Source organism: Lissotriton helveticus, chromosome 2_1, assembly GCF_964261635.1.
Source record: "Lissotriton helveticus chromosome 2_1, aLisHel1.1, whole genome shotgun sequence".
In the NCBI taxonomy this organism is placed as follows: Eukaryota; Metazoa; Chordata; class Amphibia; order Caudata; family Salamandridae; genus Lissotriton; species Lissotriton helveticus.
In genome coordinates this window covers 352,073,779-352,096,355 of record NC_136059.1, presented here as the reverse complement: position 1 = coordinate 352,096,355, position 22,577 = coordinate 352,073,779, and the positions used below count along the sequence as shown (strand labels likewise).

The window sequence follows — 22,577 nt, the reverse complement described above, 5'->3', positions numbered from 1 at the left end:
TGTGGGTCATTCGGTCTATGCGACCCTTATCTGCTCATCCCGATGTACGTTGTCTGCTCAAGCTGAGTATAATCTTTCCGGTTTTAACAGCGTACCCTTTGCTAATGGCTAATGACTGCTCTCAGTAGGTGCAAACCGTCTCAAGGTTTGTGAAATCAAAACGTTTTGAAAAGCCTTTGTGCACTGTGAGAAAATGCCATCTTTTTTGCATTGGTATGCCCCCACGTTTTGCTGAACTGCTGATGTGCTTTGACTGAGTGTGCCCTGGGCTCCTGCCAACCAGGTACCCAAGGCCTGTGTTCCTTCCCTAAAGCTGTGTTTAACAAAACCCAATTGGCATCTCTGGTCACCTATCAGCCCCTAGTAAATGGTACCCTAGGTACTAAGGGCATGGTGACCAGAGAAGACCCCTAAGGGCTGCAGCACTTATTGTGCCACTCTTAGGGGCCCTGTACCCTGACACCCACACACTACCTTTGCAGGCTGAGTGTCTAAGTACAGAACTAAACAGAGAGTCGACATGGCACACATCCCTGTGTGCCATGCTCACAGCCCCCACTGCCCTGGCATACATCAGTCACCCCTCTAGCTGGGGGCCCTATGCCAGTGGTGTGGGCACAGGTGAACGAGCCCTGTGCCCCTACAGTACCCAGGGCCATTCCTGTGCACTGTAAGTGCAGTGCTGTCATTTAAGAGTATATGGAGCTGGGAGGTTATCATTATGTATTCCACAGCACCATGATGGCTACACTGAAGACTGAGATGTTTGGTATCAAATTGTCCGGCACATTAAACCCGCATTGATGCTAGTGTGAGGTTTAATGTAAAATGCACCAGAGGGCATCTTAGAGATGCCCCCTGAAACCTAACCTACTATCCACGTCTAGACTGAGGGGCTGCCTAGGCGGCCACACAGCAGACATGTTGCTGGACCCCTGGGTGGAGAGCCCCCCAATCTCCTGGGCCTGCAACAATGCACATCCCGGGCGAGGTGCTAGGTCTCTTCCCCCAGGATGGGCAGGGGGAAGCTTCAAAGGCATGCTGCTGTACCCAGCAACTGGCCCCCACCAGTTCTGACCCCCATTCTGGCAGGAAGACTAGCGGGAAACCCTAAGTCAGGAAGGGGGGGTGTGCCAGCCGGTGCCAACCCCACCCCTCAGGTGGGGGTGGCGAGGTGAAGCACGACCCCGGGCTCTGGCCATATTGAAGATGGGGAGCCCTGCCCAATCACAGCTAGGTTCCTGCCCCCCTCCCACCGGAGCAGGCTAGGGGGTGTACCTGCCCTTGCCCTACCTATAACGCCCCTAAATTCAGTATTTAGGGCTCCCTGAACCTTCCTTCCTCAGATCCCAATAAGAAAAGAAGAAAGAAGATCAAGAAGAAGACCCGCCGTGCAGCTGCTCACAACAGGACGACACCCACTGACTTGGCCCTAGCCCTACCAGCCTGTCGAGACGCCTTCACCTCCTCCTCTTCCTCCAAAGAAGAGAGACATTGCAACCTCTCCATTAAGGGTCCCTTCTCCACCACCTCCCCATACTGGTCCTCCTCCTACACCTCCTCCACCACATCATTCTCCTACACCATCCACTAATCCAAATGATGATGTAGATACACACTCTGATGACACAGGTGGGGGTGCACATGACCCAGCAGGGACCTATAGTCCCCCTCAGTCCCCTAATCCATGGGATGATTATAACACCCCTGATGTGCCTTACGTCCCACAAGATGACGTATATCCTGCCAGATCTTCCGCACCAGAGGACACTATAGGTTTTAACCTACTAGTCCAGAGAGCTGCTTAGTACCATGGGGTTGACTTGCACACTGATACTGTGGAGGAAGATTTCCTATTAGACACTTTTGATAACACACAAAGGTCTACTGCCATTTTGCCAATGCTTAAAGGTGTCATCAAGCACGCAACAGAGGTTTGTAAAGATCCTGTCATTGCTCGGGTCCTCAACCCTCGCATTGAGAAAAAATTCAAAGCTGCCCCTATAAATCCAGTTTACATTAGAGGTCCAGCACCACTAGATTCTTTAGTAGTGTCTAATGCACGTAAACGTGCTAATTCACAAACATCAGGTGAGGCCTCACCACCAGATAAAGAATCTAAGCTCCTTGACACCTCCGGTAAACGAACAGCGTCACAGGCAGCTAACATTGGCGCATTGCCAATACTCAAGCGGTTTTGGCAAGATGACAGGGCACATTATGATGAACTGGAGTCCATAATGCAGCATCTACCAGACAAATATAAAAATAGGGCCAATGAACTCCTACAAGAAGGTAAAAATATTACTAATACTTCCATTCGTTGTACCCTAGATGCTGCAGATACTGCCTCAAGGGCAATCAATACCAGTACCCTTCTACGTAGACATGCCTGGCTACGTATTTCAGGTTTTAAACCTGAGGTACAAAATTCCATCCTTAATCAGCCATTTGATGAGACATATTAATTTTTCCCAAATGTTGATGTGTCTTTAGAAAAAAATGAAAAAAGACACCGACACCGCAAAATCTATGGGAGCCTTGCAGCAGCAAGCTCCCAGACATTCTTTTCGTCGCTCATCATATAGAGGCAACTCAAGTGGCTACTCCTCCGAATGCCCTTCCACTTCTTACAAAACCCCTAGCCAATCCACATTAACTAGGGGCTACCAAAGTGGGGGTTACAGAGGTAACAACAACAAAGGCCAAGGCAAAACCAACAACTCCCGCTCTGCCTCCACCCCCACCCAATGACTTTCCTCCCCTTCCCCCCCAAACATTCCACTCCTGTGGGGGGAAGACTGCAACAATTCCTTCCTGCCTAGAACAACAACACAGAAAAACCGAAGGTGATGATGGACGGAGCGTTGACAATACAAACACTCACCCCCAGTCAACTGATCTGGGTTTAATCCATTACCGTTATTTAGCTCACTCCGCCACCCCAGTTCAGACATGGCCATATGCAAATCAGTCTGACCCTGTGCCTCATGGGAACAGTCCAGCCCGAACTGCCAAGCCATGTCTTCCCTGGACCGGAATCAAGCGTCCCAGGACTGGTTTCTGGCATTACAGCCGTCTTCAGCCGGGCTTGCTTGACTCCAGTGAGCAAGGGACTCACGTCTGAGCATACCCTGCCAACTTAGGGCGAACAAAGAAAAAACAAAGGTGATGATGGACGGAGCGTTGACAATACAAACACTCACCCCCAGTCAACTGATCTGGGTTTAATCAATCACCGTTCTTTAGCTCACTCCGCCACCCCAGTTCAGACATGGCCATATGCATCACAACATCTCATCATACAGGTGGGTGCGACAAACTATTCAATCAGGTTACTGTCTAGAACTAACATACCCCCCAAACATACCACCCAAACAGCGTCCAGTGTCACAAAAACATCTATCACTGTTAAAGCAAGAAGTAATATCTTTGCTACAAAAAAAGTGCAATAGAAACAAGGGGGTTTACTCCCTCTACTTTCTTATCCCAAAAAAGGTCGGCTCTCTAAGGCCTATTCTAGCCCTCAGACCGCTAAACATATACATACAGTCAGACCATTTTTACATGGTCACACTCCAACAAGTCCTTCCTCTCCTGTTACAAAATGACTTCCTTGCTACTCTAGATCTCAAGGATGCATACTTCCAAATTCCAATTCACAAAGCTCACAGGAAGTATCTCAGATTTGTAATACACGGGCAGCACTATCAATTCAAAGTACTCCCATTCTGAGTCACAACAGCACCAAGGGTATTCACCAAGTGCCTAGCAGTAGTGGCAGCACATTTACGAAGACAGCACATCCATGTCTTCCCTTACCTCGACGACTGGCTCATAAAGGCCAGTTCATACAACCAGTGTGTGGAACACACTTATACCACGATCCAACTGCTCCACAACTTGGGGTTCACAATAAAACACACCAAGTCTCATCTGCAACCATCCAAAGTACAACAGTACCTCGGTGCCACTATAAACACCTCAACAGCGCTAGCTTATCCCACTCCAGCAAGGATAGCCAGCATGCCAACTCTTCTCACAAAGTTTCAGCCACAACACTCCCTTCCAGCACGAGTGTTCATGCAGCTCTTAGGGATGATGGCCTCTTGCATTTTCATAGTCCCCCATGCAAGACTTCAAATGCGTCCTCTACAAGAGTGCTTAGCATGTCAATGGAACCAGGCTCAAGGTCAATTAACAGACCTAGTGTTGATAGACGGTCGGACTCATCGCTCGCTGCAGTGGTGGAACACCAAAAACCTTTCCAAAGGGCGACCGTTCCTAGAGCCAGTTCCCCAAATAGTCTTGACAGCGGACGCATTGCTCCCGGCTGGGGAGCCCACCTACTGCAGCACACCATGCAAGGCAGGTGGACACCACAACAAAAGTTACTCCATATCAATCACCTGGAGTTACTAGCTATATTCCTAGCACTGAAAGCTTTCCAAAAACAAGTATCAAACAAAGCTGTGTTAGTCTGCACGGACAACATGACAGCCATGTATTACATACAGAAACGGCAGAACACACTCCCTGCAACTTTCTCAACTAGCTCAGGACATATGGCAATAAGCTATACCTCAAAATATATTCCTTCTAGCCCAACATGTTTCAGGAGTACAAAATACCATAGCAGATCTGTTAAGTCGTCAGACACAACAGACCCATGAGTGGGAACTTCATATGCAAGTTCTTCAACCATTCTTTCCGATGTAGGGAAAAACTCAGATAGACTTCTTTGCCACTCATGAAAACGCCAAATGCCCAAGCTTCGCCGCCAGATACCCACACCCACTGTCCAAAGGCAATGCGATATGGATGAACTGGTCAAACAGATTTGCGTACACTTTTCGACCTCCACCTCTACCACTCATGCCACTAGTAGTACACAAACTACAGCAGCATTCTGTGACCCTCATCCTAGTTGCTTCAAAGTGGGCCAGACCGCCGTGGTACACCACACTGCTACAACTGTCTGTGGTACCGCACCAAAAATTATACCTGTCTCCACACCTTTTAACACAGAACCATGGAGAGATCAGGCACCCTGAGCTCAGCTCAGCCTAGTGATTTGGCTCCTGAGGTCTTAGGATTTGAATATCTGAACCTTCCTCCAGACTGCATGATTGTCATAAAAGAAGCTAGCCGCCCAACCACTAGAGCATGTTATGCAGCCAAGTGGAAACGCTTTGTAATATATTGTCACAACAATAATATTAATCCCTTAGCGTGTCTATTCAGCAAATCATAGGATACTTACTGCACCTCCAAAGATGTAACTTAGCCTACACGTCTATTACAATGCATCTTGCTGCAATAGAGGCATATCTGCAAAACAGACAGCATCTATCTCTGTTCAGAGTGCCTGCTATTAAAGCCTTTATGGAAGGTCTTAAGAGAATAAATCCTCCCAGAGTGCCACCTTCACCTGTGTGGAATTTAAACATTGTTCTCACACGGCTAATGGGACCTCCCTTCGAACCTTTACATAAATGTGAACTACAATTTTTAACATGTAAGGTTGCGTTCATAGTAGCTATTACTTCTCTGTGAAGAGTTGGGGAACTTCAAGCACTATCCATTCAAGAACCCTTCTTGCAAATGCATCATAATAAGGTCGTTCTACGCACTAATCCAAAATTCCTGCCCAAAGTCATTTCTCCCTTCCACCTCAATCAATCTGTGGAACTGCCTGTTTTCTTCTCAGCCAAAGACAGTAGCAGAAAGAGCTCTTCATACCCTAGATGTCAAAAGAGCATTGCTATACTATATCGAGAGAACACAACCCTTTTGTAAGACAAAACAACTTTGTGTCTTTCTCACCACCACACAAAGGTAACCCCAAAATCTGGGATAGCTAGATGGATTGTCAAATGCATACAAATTTGTTACCACAAAGCTAAACGTACGTTATCTGTTCCCCCTAAAGCCCACTCTACACGGAAAATAGGGGCTTCAATGGCATTTTTAGGGAACATTCCCCTAGATGACATCTGCAGAGCAGCTACATGGTCTACACCGCACACATTCACAAAACACTGTTGTGTAGATGTGTAAACCAAACAACAAGCTAATGTGGGCCAGGCTGTTCTCAAAACATTATTTCAAACTACTGCAACAGATGGGGGTCGCCGCTAAGAGTGGGTACTGCTATACAGTCTATGCACAGTGTGTAATCTGCAGCTCATATGCCTCGAACGGAAAATGCTTCTTACCAGTATGCATTTGTTCTTGGCATGTAGAGCTGCAGAGTTACACACGCCCACCCGCCTCCCCGGCTACCCTTGTCTGTTCCAGTATTATCTTAATTAGATACAGATTACATGGACCTCCTTCCTTTTTTTGCAAAGCTCCATCATTTGCCTAATGGCGAAAAATGAGGATGGAGTCGATGCCCATGCGCAATGTGGTCCAAAGGAGGAGTCACCTATCTCATGACTTCCAAAGAACTTTTCAGGACAACAACAAACTGCAAGCATCCGGGCCCAACACTACGTGGCGATCTATGCACAGCGTGTAACTCTACAGCTCTACATGCCAAGAACAGATGCATACTGGTAAGTAGCATTTTCCTTACATGCAATCTGAATTTTCTCCCATTGGATAACATTGTCAGATTTTCACTGAAAAGTTTCTAAGTGTGAACTTTTAAAATACTTTTTATTCCTTAAAAATCATTGCAATAACCGAAACGTTTTTACTAAACTGTTTCCAGCTTAGACTTCAGGACTGAATCTAGGATCCAGTCTTGGATTTACAAAAGTAATCTACAAAGAAATCAACTGTAATTGTGTAGAAAAACCCATTGAGCTCAATGCTAAATTGTGTGTAGAACTGTGTTGCCTATTGCAACCCCTGTACCTATTGTGTTTACAAATCCATTGCCTTTCTGAAAAGCAATAACCTGAGATTACTCATCACTGTGAAAAGTATATTTTGATACTTGTTGGTTCTAAAAATAAAACAACTATATCTTTTGATATAAAAACAATTGACCTGGAGTTCATTCCTTGAGTGTTTGAAACCTTTTGCTGACTGAGTGTGTACAACACATGCTTTACACTGTCCTCTGGTACTGCCTTACTGCTCGACCAAGCTACCCCTTTTGAGAGGAAGGTCACCCTCTGTTATACCTCTGGGGTTGGTGGCCTCTTTACACACTGCACCTTACTTTGGTCCAGTACATATAGAGCCACTTTCTCACATGCATACCTTTGCTAATCGCAAAGGAGAGAGTACTGTTATCCAGTATTGGGGTATCTTTCATAGATTCACAAGTCATCTACGGTACCGTCGACGAAGAAGCAAAGTTCCTCGACGATGAGCCCGTCGATGAAGTCGACGTAGTCCCGTCGACGTCGAGTCCGTCGACAGTGGTCTCGTCGACGTCGAGTTCGTCGACGGTGGTCCCGTCAACGTCGAGTCCGTCGACGGTGGTCCCGTCTACGCCTCCAGCAGGAATAATAGCTACTGCTACAGCAAAGCCTCTAACCACTATACAGGCTTTTTCTACGCCACTTTCTTCTAAAACTTTACAATTAATATCGTACCAGCGGCAAGAAGGTGCTTGCATCTCGCCACTTATGCCCTCCCATCTCTTAGAGACATATGCTCATGAGGAGGAAGATGATTTTGAGGATGATGACAGTGAGGGAGCTTTTGGGATGGCGCACCATCTTTCAGAATTGAACATTAAGTGCCAGGATGATGAGGAGGATGAAGACTATTCAGAACATTATTATCAGGAGGACATTGTAGTGCCTCATCAGACAGAATACCAAAGGTGATCTCGTCCTTCGGAATCCAGCCATCTGCCACCGGGTCTAATACAAGATTTACAGGCCATGCTGGCAAACTATAAGCAACGTTTTCCGCCGCAGCAGGTTGTGCCTCCACCCCAACCTGCGGTTCCGGTTCCTCAACCTGAGATTCCACCACCTAGGTCTCCGGTAACAGAACTACCTCAACCTGATGTGCCTATGCACACCCCGGATACTTTTTCGGATGAAGAAGTAGAGGAGGGCGAGTTACCAGATAATCCTCCGTTGGATCCGTGGATATGCCGTCTCCACCAACTCCACAGCCTTCAGACTCATCCCCTGAAGATATAGGTGGCTTCCATAATCTTCTGCAGCGAGCTGCAACTAGATTTCAACTGCCGGTAACAGTGGAACAGACAGAATGTTTTCTTCATGATTTTAAAGAGGAGACTAGGAAGTTGTCAAGAGCCATTCCTATTATAGATTATATATGGAAAGAAGGAGTCAAAGTGATGAAGAATCCTGCTACTGTGCCGGCTGTGTTACCAAGGATTGATAAAAAAGTATCGCGCTCCTCTCAATAGTGCTTCATGCCTCATTGGACACCCGCGGCCGGACTGTGTCATCTCGCAGGCCGCGCAGCAAAGATCGAAACACCCAGCCAACCCCATCACAACACCACCAGATAAGGAGGGGAGTCGTTTGGACCTTATCAGTTCAAAAAATTCCACCATGGCTGCTGCCTCGATCAGAGCTGCAAATTCTTTGGCGATTATAGGGCGCTAGGATCGTCAAATGTGGTCAGTGATGGCTGCTATGATCAATCTAATTCCAGAGGATAAAAGGCAAGAGGCACGCAAAATCTTACTGGAGGGGGAATGTGCAGCTGCAGAAACCATCGACTGTGCTTTGGATATTGAAAATACAAACTTTAGACAACTCGCAGGAGCTGCAGTTCTCAGACGACATTGCTGGCTAAAGGCTACCACCTTTAGGCCCGAGGTCCAACTAAAGATCTTGGACATGGCTTATGACGGAGAGTCTCTATTTGGAAAACACAACGACGAGGCTCTCCAAGCAATCAAGACGGACACTGACACCGCAAGATCCCTAGGTGCTTTGCAATATAAGAGAGGATCTTTTAGAGGTGCAAGAGGACGTGGATATCCTCTAGAGGAGGTTACTACCAACAAGGCAGACAATATCAGCCTCAGTACCGACAGAACTATCAGTCTTCTTATCGCTAGTCCAGAACGGCTAGTTTCTCTCGCCAAGGCGGACGAAAGCGCACAAACAATCAGGGGCGAGACGCTCACAGAAAACAGTGAGTTCAGCCGGGCGCCAACCTTAGTTCCTTCCCTCCCTGTGGGCGCGAAGATATCTGACTTTCAAAAACAGTGGAGGCGGATTACATCCGATCAGTGGGTGCTGGACTTAGTTCAACATGGACACACCCTGGAGTGTGTCACCAGACCACCAATAACTCCGCCCAGGGGTCCCCCTCCCCCTCGTCTTCACTTATTGTTCAAGGAAGTTCATTCAATGCTCCGCAAGAACGCTATATAAAAAGTCCCAGTTCATCAGAGGCGGACAGGCTTCTATTACCGTTTTTTTCTCATAAAAAAGAAATCAGGGGTATGGCGACCGATCTTGGACCTGCGCAATCTCAACAGATATCACAAGAAGCAGGGTTTCCGCATGGTCACCCTTTCAGACATCTTAAATTGCCTAAACGAGGGAGATTTTATGGCTTCTTTGTACATGGAAGACTCTTACTTTCACATCCCAATTCACTCAAAACATCGAAAGTATTTACGTTTCACTGTGGCTGGCGCCCATTATCAGTTCAAAGTACTTGGCCTCAAGTCGGCTCCAAGGATCTTTACAAAGTGCCTGGCTCCGGTAGCGGCAGCACTACGCTCGTCAGGGATCCAGGTGTTCCCGTACTTGGACGACTGGCTAGTCAAAGGTCCATCAAAGTGCAGAGTGCAGAACGACATAGCAGAGTGTCGCAATCTCTTTGCATCCCTAGGGCTCTCTGTGAATCAAAGCAAATCTCAGACTCTTCCGAAAAGAAATCTGCCTTTCCTAGGAGCTCGTCTGGACACGAAACAATGCAGGGCATTCTTGTCTCAAGAAAGGCAGCACAGTCTACAAGCATTGGCCATAAAATTGTCAAAAAGAAAGTCACTTTCTGTTCGCCTGTTTGCTTCACTTCTGGGAATGTGTTTGTCGGCCATAAATCTCATTCCACTGGCACGTCTCAAAATGCGGCTCCTACAGGAGGAGCTCTGTCTCCAGTGGCAACAAGCGACAGGTTCCTTCGAAGACATCATCGAAGTCACCCCACGCATGGTAGATGCTCTTCAATGGTGGGCACAACTGCACAATCTGAAACAAGGACTCACATTCTTGCAAACTCCTCCGGACTTCGTTCTAACGACAGATGCGTCCATGGAGGGCTGGGGAGGTCATCTCCAGGACTTGTAAGGGCAGGGCAAATGGTCCCAGAAATACAAACAATGTCACATCAACAGTCTAGAGTTGAGAGCCATCTTTCTATCCCTACAAGCGTTCCTTCCCAGAAACGCAGGGTCTTCAGTCAGGACAATATCACCAGCATGTTTTATGTAAACAAGCAGAGAGGAACAAGGTCAGCTATGCTCTCAAAGGAGGCTCAGGAGTTATGGGAATGGCTGACACTTCACAACATAACTATCAAAGCAGAACATGTCAAGGGCCTCCACAATACCCTAGCAGACAAACTCAGCAGATCCTTGTCGGATTGCCACGAGTGGGAGCTGGACAACACTCAATTGACCAAGGTGTTTCAGACTTGGGGCCAGCCAACGTTGGACTTGTTTGCGACCCAACAGAACAAGAAATGCCGGAATTACGCTAGCAGATACCCTCAACAGGGATCAAGAGGGAATGCCCTGTCCATGCGATGGTCAGGGATTTATGCCTAGACTTTTCCTCCGATGCCGTTGATTCCACGAGTGTTGCTCAAAATGAAACTGGAGAGCTGCCGTCTCCTTTTTTTAATTTTTTTTTACTGTTTTTATTGTTTTCATACAACACATCGGCATAAATCACAGGTTGTTTACATTCACAATGCACAATTAGGTTATTTGACCCAAGACAAGTATTCAAGTTCACCTCCCCTTACATTTGAATAACATCACTCATGGCCTTGGGCAATTTGTTTACAATTATCACTCTATTCTTCCCCAGAGTCATCGTCAGAACAGCCTCCATCAGAGTCTGGTATCGGATCGCATATATCCCCCGGTATGCATTCCATGTAGCCCATATTGTAGTCCATTTCTGTGGGCACTTACGGTTTATGTAGACTGTTCTTTCCGCTAGCATATTAAGGTCCATATCCCTGTACCAGGTCCCCAGCAAAGGCACTTCCCTCGCTCCCCACTTCTGTGCTATATTACGTTTTGCTACTATGAGTCCCAGCGTGACCCATACTTGCCCATGGCGTGTTAAGTCATTTGGTTCCCATACATTTAAAAGGCACCTGCGCGGTTCTGGCAGAAGTAACACTGCCATTGCCTGTGATATTATTCGCAGAACTGCTCGCCAGTATTCTGCTCTCATTGGCAAGTCCCATATTGTGTGGAAAAAGGATCCCTCTTCCCCGCACCCTCTGAGGCAAAACGGGTGTTGTGCTCTCCCCATTTTGTGTAGCGTGGTCCTAGTATGGTACGTGCCGTGTAGGATCTTTAATTGTACCAAGCGAAGCCTGGCTGGTATTCCCACTTCTCTAGGTGATGCAAGGGCCTCCTGCCATTCAGTTTCATCCATGTCGCCCACATTTTCAGCCCATCTCACTTTTAACAGGGCCATTGGGTCTGGTAGATTATTAATTATTTTGCGATACGTAAGAGACGTGGCTTTCCTGGACCGTAAGCAGGCGATCTTCTAAAGGGGACGCCTCAGGGACCTCAGTGTCTGGTGGTATTACCGTCATCAAGCGTATTTGAGCATAACGGAAAGTCTTCGTCGGGCCTAGATCATATTGCTGCCGGAGCTGATCAAATGGCAGTACTCTCCCCTTGTCCCAAAGGTCTCCTACTGTTGAAATACCAATATTGTCCCATTGGTCAAACCCTCTGCTTTTTCTTAGTTGTCCTAACCTTTTAGTGTCCCATAGAAGTGTTAGTTTTTTAATTGTGCCTTTCCACCCCATCCGAGTCTGTGCTACGTGCCAAAGCGTAACCGTGTGTTTCGTGGGACCCAGTAGAGTTGTGGCTTGTCCTTTGTTGTATAGTATTGCGAGCATATTTCCTGTGCCTAATTGGGCCCTGTCTGCCTTATAAGCTGGGTCTGCTTGTGATGCATGTATCCATTGGTTTACTATTTTGAGGTGTGCTGCCCAGTAGTACATCTGGATGTTAGGGAGTGCTATTCCCCCATCATACCAGCTACGGTGCAACTTTACTTGCGCAATTCGTGCTGGGCTGTTACCCCATAGTAGTGTGGATACCTGTGCTGCTATCTGTTTGAAATATGTTGGTGCTATTGGATAGGATGTGTTTTCAAGGGTGTATAAAAATCGAGATAGTGCCATCATTTTAAACAATGCTGCCCTTCCTAACAGTGTCAAGGAAAGGGTTTCCCAGTGCTTCACATCTCGTTTCAGGCGTTCCAGGGGGGGGCGCCAAGTTTTTGGCGAAGAATTCAGCTGCGTCTGCCGTAACGTGTATGCCCAAGTATTTAAATGAGTCTTGTGTGATCATCAGGGGGCAGTTATCCGGGAGTCGTGGAGCGGGGCCCTTTAGGACATATAAGACAGACTTCGACCAGTTAATATTGTATCCTGATATCTTCCCGAAGCTATCACATGCCTCCAGCAGCACTGATATGGAGTTCTCGTTGTCAGTAAGATATACCAGGGCATCATCTGCGTATAGAGAGAGGCGGTCCTCCCATCCCTCCGCCCAGTGTATGCCCTTCAGCAACGGTGTACCTCTGATCCACGTCGCTAGGGGTTCTAACACTAAGGCAAAGAGGAGTGGCGACAAGGGGCAACCCTGACTAGTTCCCCTTGACAACAGCACAGCCTCCGATATGTGCCCATTCGCTGTTACGCATGCCATTGGTTTTGTGTAGAGAAGGCGGATGCATGCGCAGAACATAGGGCCAAGCCCCAGGTGTGCGAGGACCGCGAAAAGGTAGTTCCACTCCACCATATCAAAAGCCATCCTCGCATCCAGTGACACGAGAACCGCTGGGTCCGACAGTGACGGCGCTTTAGCCAGTGCCCCATGAAGGCGCCTAAGGTTAAGCGCCGTGTTTCTATTGGGCATAAAGCCGGACTTGTCCGGGTGGATTAATTGTGGGAGATAAGTCATGAGTCTATTTGCCAGCAGTTTAGCCAGAATTTTAGCCTCTGCATTTAGTAGTGAAATTGGGCGATAGGAGGTACATTCGGATGGAGGTTTTCCCGGTTTTGGGATAGTTACTATCATGGCGGTACGTTGATCAAGTGGGAGTTCGCCTTTTTCCAGACTTTCGGTGTACATTTTAAGCAGATGTGGGCTGATAGTTTGCGCTAGCTGTTTGTATAATTCTATCGGGATCCCATTAGGTCCCAGTGCCTCTCCCGACTGCAGTGAGCCTATTGCCACCTGTATCTCATCTTCTGTAGGATCAGCCGCTAGTTCCAGAGAGGCTCCCTGTGTCAGCTTGGGCATTGCTATATTGGTTAGAAATGCTGCTGCCTCTGTCTCTGACACCCCTGATGTGGACGTGTACACCCCTCGGAAGTATTTGGCTAATTCTTTCACTATATCCCGGGTGTCCGTCGTTAATTGCCCCTCCTCCGTCCGTATTTGCAATATGCCTCTACCGCCTCTTTCTCGCCTATCTAGCCATGCCAGGAGTTTCCCCGTCTTGTCCCCCACATCATAGATTCAGTGTTTGGTCGCTATGTGGGCAGACACCGTTGCATCTCTCAGGTATTCCCTATAGTGGTGTTGCTTAAGATGTAGAGTGTGTGTATTCTCAGGTGTGGGGTCTGTCGCGTGATCCGCCTCGACTTTGTGTAATGCCAGTTCCAGGTCCCTTAACTCCTTTTGTGTGTCTCGCGTATGCCCCGTAATGGTTGCTATCGCTTGCCCCCTAATGACCATCTTATATGCTTCCCACACCACCGATGGGGAATTGACCGACTTCGCGTTTTCAGCAAAGAAATGTTTAGTGTCTGTCCGGAGCTGCTTCCGAATTTTGGGGATTTGTATGTACCCAGGGTAGATGGGGTAGAGTCTGCGCTGCGTTTTATGGTGATAAGAGATAGTCAACACCACCGGTGAGTGGTCTGATATGCCTCTGGGCTTAATTGCAATGTCTTCAACATTGTGCAGATTGGATTCCACCATCATAAAGTAGTCTATCCGAGACCCCGTTGTGTGGGTTTGAGTGGAACGTGTACTGACATGCTGTGCGATGGGTGTGTCTCCAAATGTCGACCAGTCCCAATGCCTGCGCAAAGCTCTTGAGGCGTGAGACCCCAGTTGTCGGTGTCCTGATCGGGTACCTATCCAAGTCAGCATACATTGTGGCGTTAAAGTCTCCTCCGATAAGGAGTTCTCCCTCTGGTAGGGTGAGTAAGAATTCCCTAAGTGCCGGGAGAGCCACCGCATGGAGCGCCGGAGGGACATAAACTGAAACTACATTGATCAGCCTACCCTCCCACTGTCCCTGTAGTGCGGCAAATCTACCTTGTTCATCTATCCTGGTCTGAAGCACTATAAAGGAAGAGTTTTTCCGAACCAAAATGCCCGTACCCCTGGAGCCTGAGGAAAATTCTGAGTGTATCACCATCTTATATATCCATCTGTCCAGCGCTTTACAGGCCGTGCCCGTGAGGTGGGTTTCTTGCAGAAGAGCCAGTGTTGGAGCCTGGCGCTTCAGGGCCCGCAACACTAATCCCCTCTTAATTTTGTCCCCTAGCCCGTGGACATTCCAGGTTAACAACGTGAAGGGGGGTCACCTGTGCTTCGGGGGTCGTGCCCTGTGTTAGATCAGCTGGGGAGCGTGTCGCCATAGAGGTAATGATTGGTGAGCATGTACCATTTCCTAATTGTGACCCCTGGGGATTCGTTAATCAAAGGATGGTGCGCCCCGTCATGTGTGCCGTAACAAACTAGAACAAAGAAAAACTGAATCTGAACTTCCCTTCCCCGTAACCCACCCACCTACCCTGCCTCCCTGCCTCACGAACTCAAAACCGCCCGCCACCCCAACTCAGCAGAGTGCTTTGTCCCTCCCAAAGTCATTGTACTTGCGTGCTGGGGGTGAGAAGCCCAAGTGGGGGGGGGGGGGGGGAATAGTAGACCCTCCCTCCCTTCCAAGTCCTGCTGCCGACCAGTGTCCAAGGCCGACACGACCACCGCTATGTCTATACGTGGGTAGGTCCCTTGTGGCTGCTTGATCGTTTTAAGTGTCATCCGTGGTTGGGTTCGTTCGTGTCTGCTCGCTGTGAGGCCTCCAGGTCCGGTTGTAGTGAATCTTGGCTGTCAGAAGTTCCTGCCATATTTCTGTGGCGATGGGCTTTGTTCCCTCGGCGTGGTCCGTCCACTCGGCGCCACCCCTCGAGCCAATCGTGGGCTTCCTCCGGCTTTACGAAAAACCACGTCTTGCCCTCTGCCACCACTCTGAGCTTTGCTTGGAACAACATGGAGTAGGGTAGTTCTTGAGCCCGCAACTCTTTTTTGACTTCGAAGAAACTTCTCCGGCATCGTGAGACCGCTGCCGTGTAGTCCGGGAAGAATGAGATTGTCGAGTTCTGCCGTCTCCTTTTAATTGCTCCCAGATGGCCTCGTCAGTATTGGTTTCAGGAGCTCATGTTGCTATCGCAGAAGCCTCCAATCAAACGTCTCCCGGCTCCAACACTACTGTCACGCAACGGGGGTCAGATACTTCACCCAGACCCACAATCTCTGAAATTGCAAGCATGGCTCCTAACTTCTTAGAATTTCAACACCTCCAGATTCCTCAGGATTGCCGGGACATCTCAAAGAAAGCACGAGCCCAGAGCACATTAAAGACTTATCGTCTCAAATGGAAGCGATTCTGCTCCTGGTGTACTTCAAACGCTTTACACCCTATTGAAGCTCCAGCAGAAAAAAATCTTCCTTATCTCTTACATCTGGCTCGTTCTGGTCTTTCTTTCTCTTCGATAAAGGTCCATCTAGCGGCTCTATCCAGGTTCAGGAAGGTGGCTGACATTCCTTCACTATGCTCTTCATCGCTGGTAAAACAGTTCATGAGAGGTCTTTTCCGGACTTATCCTCCGGTTAAAACTTCACCACCGGAATGGGAACTCAACACGGTCCTTTCACAACTCATGAAGCACCCGTTTGAGCCAATTCACAAAGCCGACCTCAAGTACCTAACATCGAAGGTCGCCTTCACTTCTGCCAGAAGAGTGGGAGAAATTCAGGCTTTCACTATAAAGGAACCTTTCTTACATTTCTCTCAAGAGTATGTCACTCTTCGAACGAATCCAACTTTCATACCCAAAGTGCCTTCTCAGTTCCATCTAAACGAACCAGTGAAATTGCGAGTTTTCTTCCCAAATCCTACAACCCTGGCGGAAAGAACACTGCATTCTTAGGATGTTAACCGATGTCTGAAGTTTTATCTTCAAAGAACAAAAAGCTTCAGGAAATCAGATCAGTTGTTTGTGGCTTATGGCTAAGCTACACTGAGAAAAGCGGTCACTAAAGCCACAATTTCCAGGTGTGTAGCCTCCGCGATCCATTTTTGCCATATCAAATCCAACCGACCATTACAAAGAACTGTCAGGTCGCACTCTACAAGAGCTGTGGCAGCGTCTACAGCATTGTTTGCAGGAGTGATGCTGGAGAATATCTGCCGTGCTGCGACATGGAAGAATGTCCACACGTTTACAAGACATTACTGCCTGCAATCAGCAAATCAACAGGATGCGGCAGTTGGTCAAGCGGTTTTACGTCACCTGTTTCCATAAGAACAGATTCAGGTAACCAATGTTGTGTTCATCTTATAATAAGTCTATGCCTTTCAATATTTCTGTAAAGGTTAAAAGATGTACATGTTTTACAGATTACTTTGGTAGTGATATTATATGACTGCTCTTTAGCATTTAGTCATGTTTTTCATTAGTAATGTATTTACTTCACTATTATTGGTTGTTAATTATATGTTTATGGGAGTTTATCACAATAAGCCTCCCACCATCCGCAACCGACTTTTGTCTGGCATACTACTTGCTATTCTGATTAAGGCATGTGAATCTATGAAAGATACCCCAATACTGGATAAGAAAACCAGTTACTTACCTGTAACTTCAGTTATCCAGTATTGGTATCTTTCATAGATTCACATGCACCCACCCGCCTCCCCGGAGAGTCAGTTCTCTAATTTTTGGGATACTCATCCCCACTTGTGCTAACGAAAATCTGAGGAGAACTGGCTCTGCAGAGAGGGTTCTAGAGGGTGCTGTGAGCTGATTGGTTGAAACAAAGACTTTGGGTTTTTAGCATAATGAGGTAGATAGGCTACTACAATCTAGGCCTCAGGCCTTTCTCATAGGGCCTACTACTGTAATTTACTTTTGGCGCTGCTTTTTTATTTATATACCGTGGGACTCCCGCCTCGGGGAGTCCCACGGACGGGGAATGATTCAGGCATGTGAATCTATGAAAGCTACCAATACTGGATAACTGAAGTTACAGGTAAGTAACTTGTTTTCTTCTTCGCCACCCATTTTTGACACGTGGTCACGATGTGCGCTTTGTCTGTGTAGTTACCAACCAAAAGGGACTATTCTGCATTTGAACTTCAGAATGCATTCACAAAGCCATGAATGCAAAATCGTTTCAGAATCAAGCCCCTGGTGTACTTCCAAAAGTTTGCCATTTATCCAGTCAGCCCTACACTGTAGGTTGGTCGTTGGGTGTAGCAATGTTTTATCATATCTGGTGGTAAGGTCATACGTTTATGTTGAACACATAATGCAGCTCTGCTGGACTACACTGAGTTATGTGCGCTTCATATACATATAAGGTCATCCAGCAGTGCTTTGTAATTCATATTGCAAGCCTTTCAGTCTGTATGCCACTGGCCATGTACCTCATGACAGAATTAGCTGCAAAGCTGCTTATACTTCTATGACAATTCAGAAACTATGCCCAAAAATTGCTTGAATGTTGTAAATTCTCATTGTTCATTTGTAAATATGAATCCAATAACCAACTGTACATCAACACCGAGTGTTTTGAAATCCACTGTGTTCAAGAGTATAGACCCTCCTCTGATTTTGAAATATGCTCACGTCGGTGACAGACTTTGCCTGTGCACAAAGGACGGCCATGTGCCAGTGAACCGGTTTAGGTGATAGATGCCCTAATTCCAAACTGAAAACCCTTTCAAGGCCACAATACACTGTCATGCATTATTAAGAAATTATGAAAAAAAGTGGATTTGTAGATGAAAGAAGGGCAGAAAAGCATATGTTTAGATTGCTAAACCGATAAATACTTTAAAGCTACGGAACATTTTGTTTTGCAGTTAGAAAGAATATCTTCATGCCCTCAACGTTTTCCTCCACAAAAACTGACGCCACACTTGCCATTGGATCAGGTATAGAATTAGCACGTTAATACTGAACACAACATTCAGAGCGACTGTGCTAAAGTACTTTTAAATTTCATTGTAAAACTGCAGAGACCTAAAATTTCTGTTTTACGTTTACTTCTAAGGGAACACCACACAACGACATTTAATTAGACCTGCCATCTTGCAACCACCGAAGGTTAATTTGTTTCCAGAAGAAACAAAGAAAATCCCGAATAAGGTGTCGGAGATCCCGAAAAACCAACCAACTTGCCTAACAACAAATACGTCGAGTATGAAGGTGAAGCCATTAACTCGTCTGTACTTTCTCCCAAAGAAAACAAGTATTTCAGTGCTGGATTATCTGGCACATGAAGACAAGGCATGCAAATTACCTAAACTGCAATTATTAGTAGAGTTGCAATAGCCACTTTTTGCTGTGCTGATTTTAAAACTCGTGCTTCCCTTTCTTTTCAGAATGTCACAGAAAAGTCCGTCCCACTTGCAGAACATTTTCCTAAGCCAGAAAAAGGTGCTGGCTCATATAACTGCGCCCACATTTCTAACTCCAAACCTCCAAGGTATGTTTATTGGTGTAGTGTGTGTGTAAGTGTACATACATTAAAAAGAGATGCAAAATTGATTATTTTACATGCTATGTAGCTAAATATGTGTGCATCTTGAAAAAACACCGCTTTAAATTACAAAGGTATTGTTCTAGCCTCAATGTGATTTCTGACAGATACTTATTACTGCAGATTCTTCACCTCACACTACATCTCCCAGAATTTTTTGTAGCAGGGCTCTCCTGTCCCTAGTTGGTATTGTGCAGCTCTACTTTGACTCCAGACTGTCCTGGAAATGACAGAGCAAGGCCACACACAGGCTCCACCCCTGTCAGGGCCTGCTTTAGCACTGTTGGCGCACCGTGCGACAAGTATTTTTGGCGCCCCCACATCCCATGACCACCTCCTCAGAATCTCTCACTACCACCGGGCAAAAGTGTCCCTCATCTCTCCAATCATAAGCTATTGCTAAACACAGCGCCCCTACCCGGGGTCTGCACTCCCTCCACAGGCCAGCGTCCAGTGCGGCTGCACCAGTCGCACTGCCCTAAAGCTGGCCCTGACCCCTGTACACTGATATGCGCATGCTGACGGATCTGGAGCGCCTCTCCTGACTTTGTTGGTTTTCTGGTTACTCCAAAATATTTTGTTCCAGGGAGCAATATCCCCACAGAAAATGTTAGGATTCAAGCTATGGCATTACTGCAGGAAGAGGATATCATTCACAGACCCGCAAGAAGTGTGGCTTTGGTGCACCCCCATATCCCCACTCTGACGTCAAAGAGAAGGCACAAGGGGGCCAGTAGGTCAAGTGGCACTCATCGGAGGCCACTGGCTAAGTATTATATTCCTTAGTTGGTCCTGACGTGCCCTGAGTTTCCTGCTCCATCCTTGACCCCGCAGCGGATCGAGGCTGTTCAAGGGGACATGCCTCAAATTTTCCATAGTGCTACCAGCTACCTTTGTTCTGCCTTTGGGCCCTACTGGAACTACTGCAGTCTCCAGTCTGGTTACCCCTTGTGGGTGTCCCTCCCTGGTGCTGTCTGTCCCCTCAGGCCCTATTACTGGGCCTGTACACCCTGGCCCCAAAATCCAAAGCGGTTCATAGCGCCAGTGGATATTCCTGACCCGATGCCCATGTCAGATGTCGAAACAACACCGGTTTGGGCTCGATCAATGTCACACTATGAGATTACAAAAGTGCAATGTTTTGTCGCTCACTCTAATTTTAATCCTGTGCCTCTACTACGTCACGGTTATCAGCAGAGGTTCCATTTGTTTCTTTGGCTCTGATTCTGACCCTGTGCTAGAGGAGGGCACACCCCAGAATATTGTTGATGATGTGGAGGGGAATGGCTTGCTCCTCACTCTTTAAACTTAATGATGCCTTCTATCTTCATTTACGAAACGCCATTAGGCTTAATACCTCACCTGAGACCGCTTGATTCGTCACTTCGGCCACTATTCAGACAAGTAAATGACTAGTACCTTCCCCAGTAGCTTTGTGATCAGTTCCTATTACCCCAGCGCCAAGAGACTGATCGGTGAGTGTGCGCTCAACAAAAAGAGGTAACATAACTAAGGGAAGTTCCTCATTTGCAGTGTTAGTTTGTAGTGTGGTTCATCCGAGGTACTGGAATTACAGCTTCCCTCCACTGAGACGAAACTAGTGATTTGATGGAAAATATACAGCCTGGGCAGGCAATATTGGAGCCCTTGCTCTCATTTAATGGTGTCCTCACAGAAACTCTGATAGATCCGTGCTCAAAGCCATGTTCTTACCCTCCTGTTAGCAGCAGGTGGCTAGATGTCCTAGACTGGCGCCTGGTGATCGGGATTTGCTCATCAAGTACCCCACTCTAGAAAACCTTATTGTACAGGCTTGCCCACTAAGGTGAACTCTAACTCATTCCGGACAAATCCTCCAAACAGAGAATCCAAAGGGATTAACAATTTTGGCAAAGGTATGTTTTCCACAGCCAGTTTGTTACTGCGATTCATAAATGCAGTCTATCTGTTTGGCTGATATACACATGACCTTCGGGATCAGTGAGATCTTGTCGGGGGTCCCAGAGAATTTTGGACCTCTGGCTCAGACGATAAATGACAGGCAAGGCCTGGCCAGTTATATTATCTGTGCCATGTATGTCATTGGCAGGGCTGTTGATACCAATGTTGTTCTTCATAGTCATGCCTGGGTGAGGTACACCAGTTTCTCTGGTGTTGTACAAGCTTCGCTCATGAACATGCCCTTTGATGGGTCTCGCTATTCGGAGAGAAGCTGGACTCTGCTTTTAAATGCTTTAAGAATAACAAAACTAGAGCACATTAATTTAGGACTGTTAACCCCTGCCAAACAATTTCTCCCCCAGTTCTGGAAATTATGGGGCTCTTCTGGAGGTTGGGTCATCGGCAGAGACTGCATTCTCTGACAATAATGCAGTTTTGGGGCTGTGAGCCCAGCTCTGGTAGGCAACATGCAGTTTAGTGGGGGCACCGATTTAATGGGGGCACCATTCTCATTACTCCTCTTCTCCTATTACAATGGGCAACAAACTGCTGTAATTTGTGTTATATCCTGTTGTCTCCTAGTTGCTTAGCCTGTGAGAATGTGATGTCATAGAATGTTAATTCGTGCCTGGTTTGTATGAGTGTTCAGTTGGAATGGGTGGGGCTGAGAAGCAGGATACTTCTCCCAGTGGGGCACATTACTTCTCTTGTAGGGGATTTCCGTGAATAGTCCTACTCATGTGAATAGTCCCGCCCATGTGCGTGGATCCCGGAGCACTTCATTAGACATATCTTAAGTTGTCATCTTCTGCTTTTCTTCAGGAAGGCCTGTATATACACTTAAGAGATAAAAAGACAATAATGCAGCCTAACTAACTAGGCTACACTGGCCATTACTTCATCTTGAAGTGAAAAAAAGATAGCCAGTTAACTTTTAAATTCAGTAATTTTACAGAGTTTCATGATAGAGTTGAAAGGGTTGGACAGAGAAGCCCCCATAGGCTGCCATTATGTGTCTGCAAATGGATACCGTGCCTTTTAGAGTCTCCAGAGACTCCCGGTATCCCATGATGCATAGCCAGAAGCAGTTACTTTTAGTTCTTTTTTCCGGCTCCTGCTAGCAGGACCCTGGAGCATTGAGCTCTACCTTTTTTGGTATTTCCTTCAAAATTTGCTTCGGTAATTGAATTTTTGCAACTTCACTCAATTTGTTTGACCTGTATCTACCTTCTGCTGTCCTTTTTTGACTGAATTTCTACAGTTTTCTTGTCAAAATGCCTTTTCTGTTTGACAGGTGTCCTGACTGTGATACGAAGAAGGCCAAGTCTGATGCACACAGAGTCTGTATTCTGTGTCTGCCTGTCTCTCACCTGCTCTATTTGCAAGACCTTTTCTAGGCGCACCCTGCGTGACATGGAGAAGATTCGACTCCCAAGGGTTGGAGCAGCGAAGACCGAAGGCAGCATATACAGCCTCTGGGCAAGGAGAGGGTAAGTCCTCTACCAAAACCCATGCTTCAACCTCTGGGAGGCTCCCCAGTCAAAAAACGACGCCGGTCCTGGTCGACGCCGAAGACTACGACGGCGACATTAAGAGCAGGTATGACAACTATATGCTCTATGTC

The 22,577-nt window shown here is 47.0% G+C and overlaps 1 protein-coding gene across 1 annotated transcript in view; it reads left to right on the top strand.

The window, feature by feature from the left end:
- The window catches only part of RANBP3L (RAN binding protein 3 like), a 176,623-nt gene that overhangs the window by 55,172 nt on the left and 98,874 nt on the right, over positions 1–22,577 (top strand). The window contains exons 7-9 of the mRNA XM_078677756.1: positions 18,333–18,404; positions 18,524–18,678; positions 18,855–18,958. Of these exons, the coding sequence (XP_078533882.1) occupies positions 18,333–18,404; positions 18,524–18,678; positions 18,855–18,958 (331 nt within the window). The remainder of the gene's footprint in view (positions 1–18,332; positions 18,405–18,523; positions 18,679–18,854; positions 18,959–22,577) is intronic.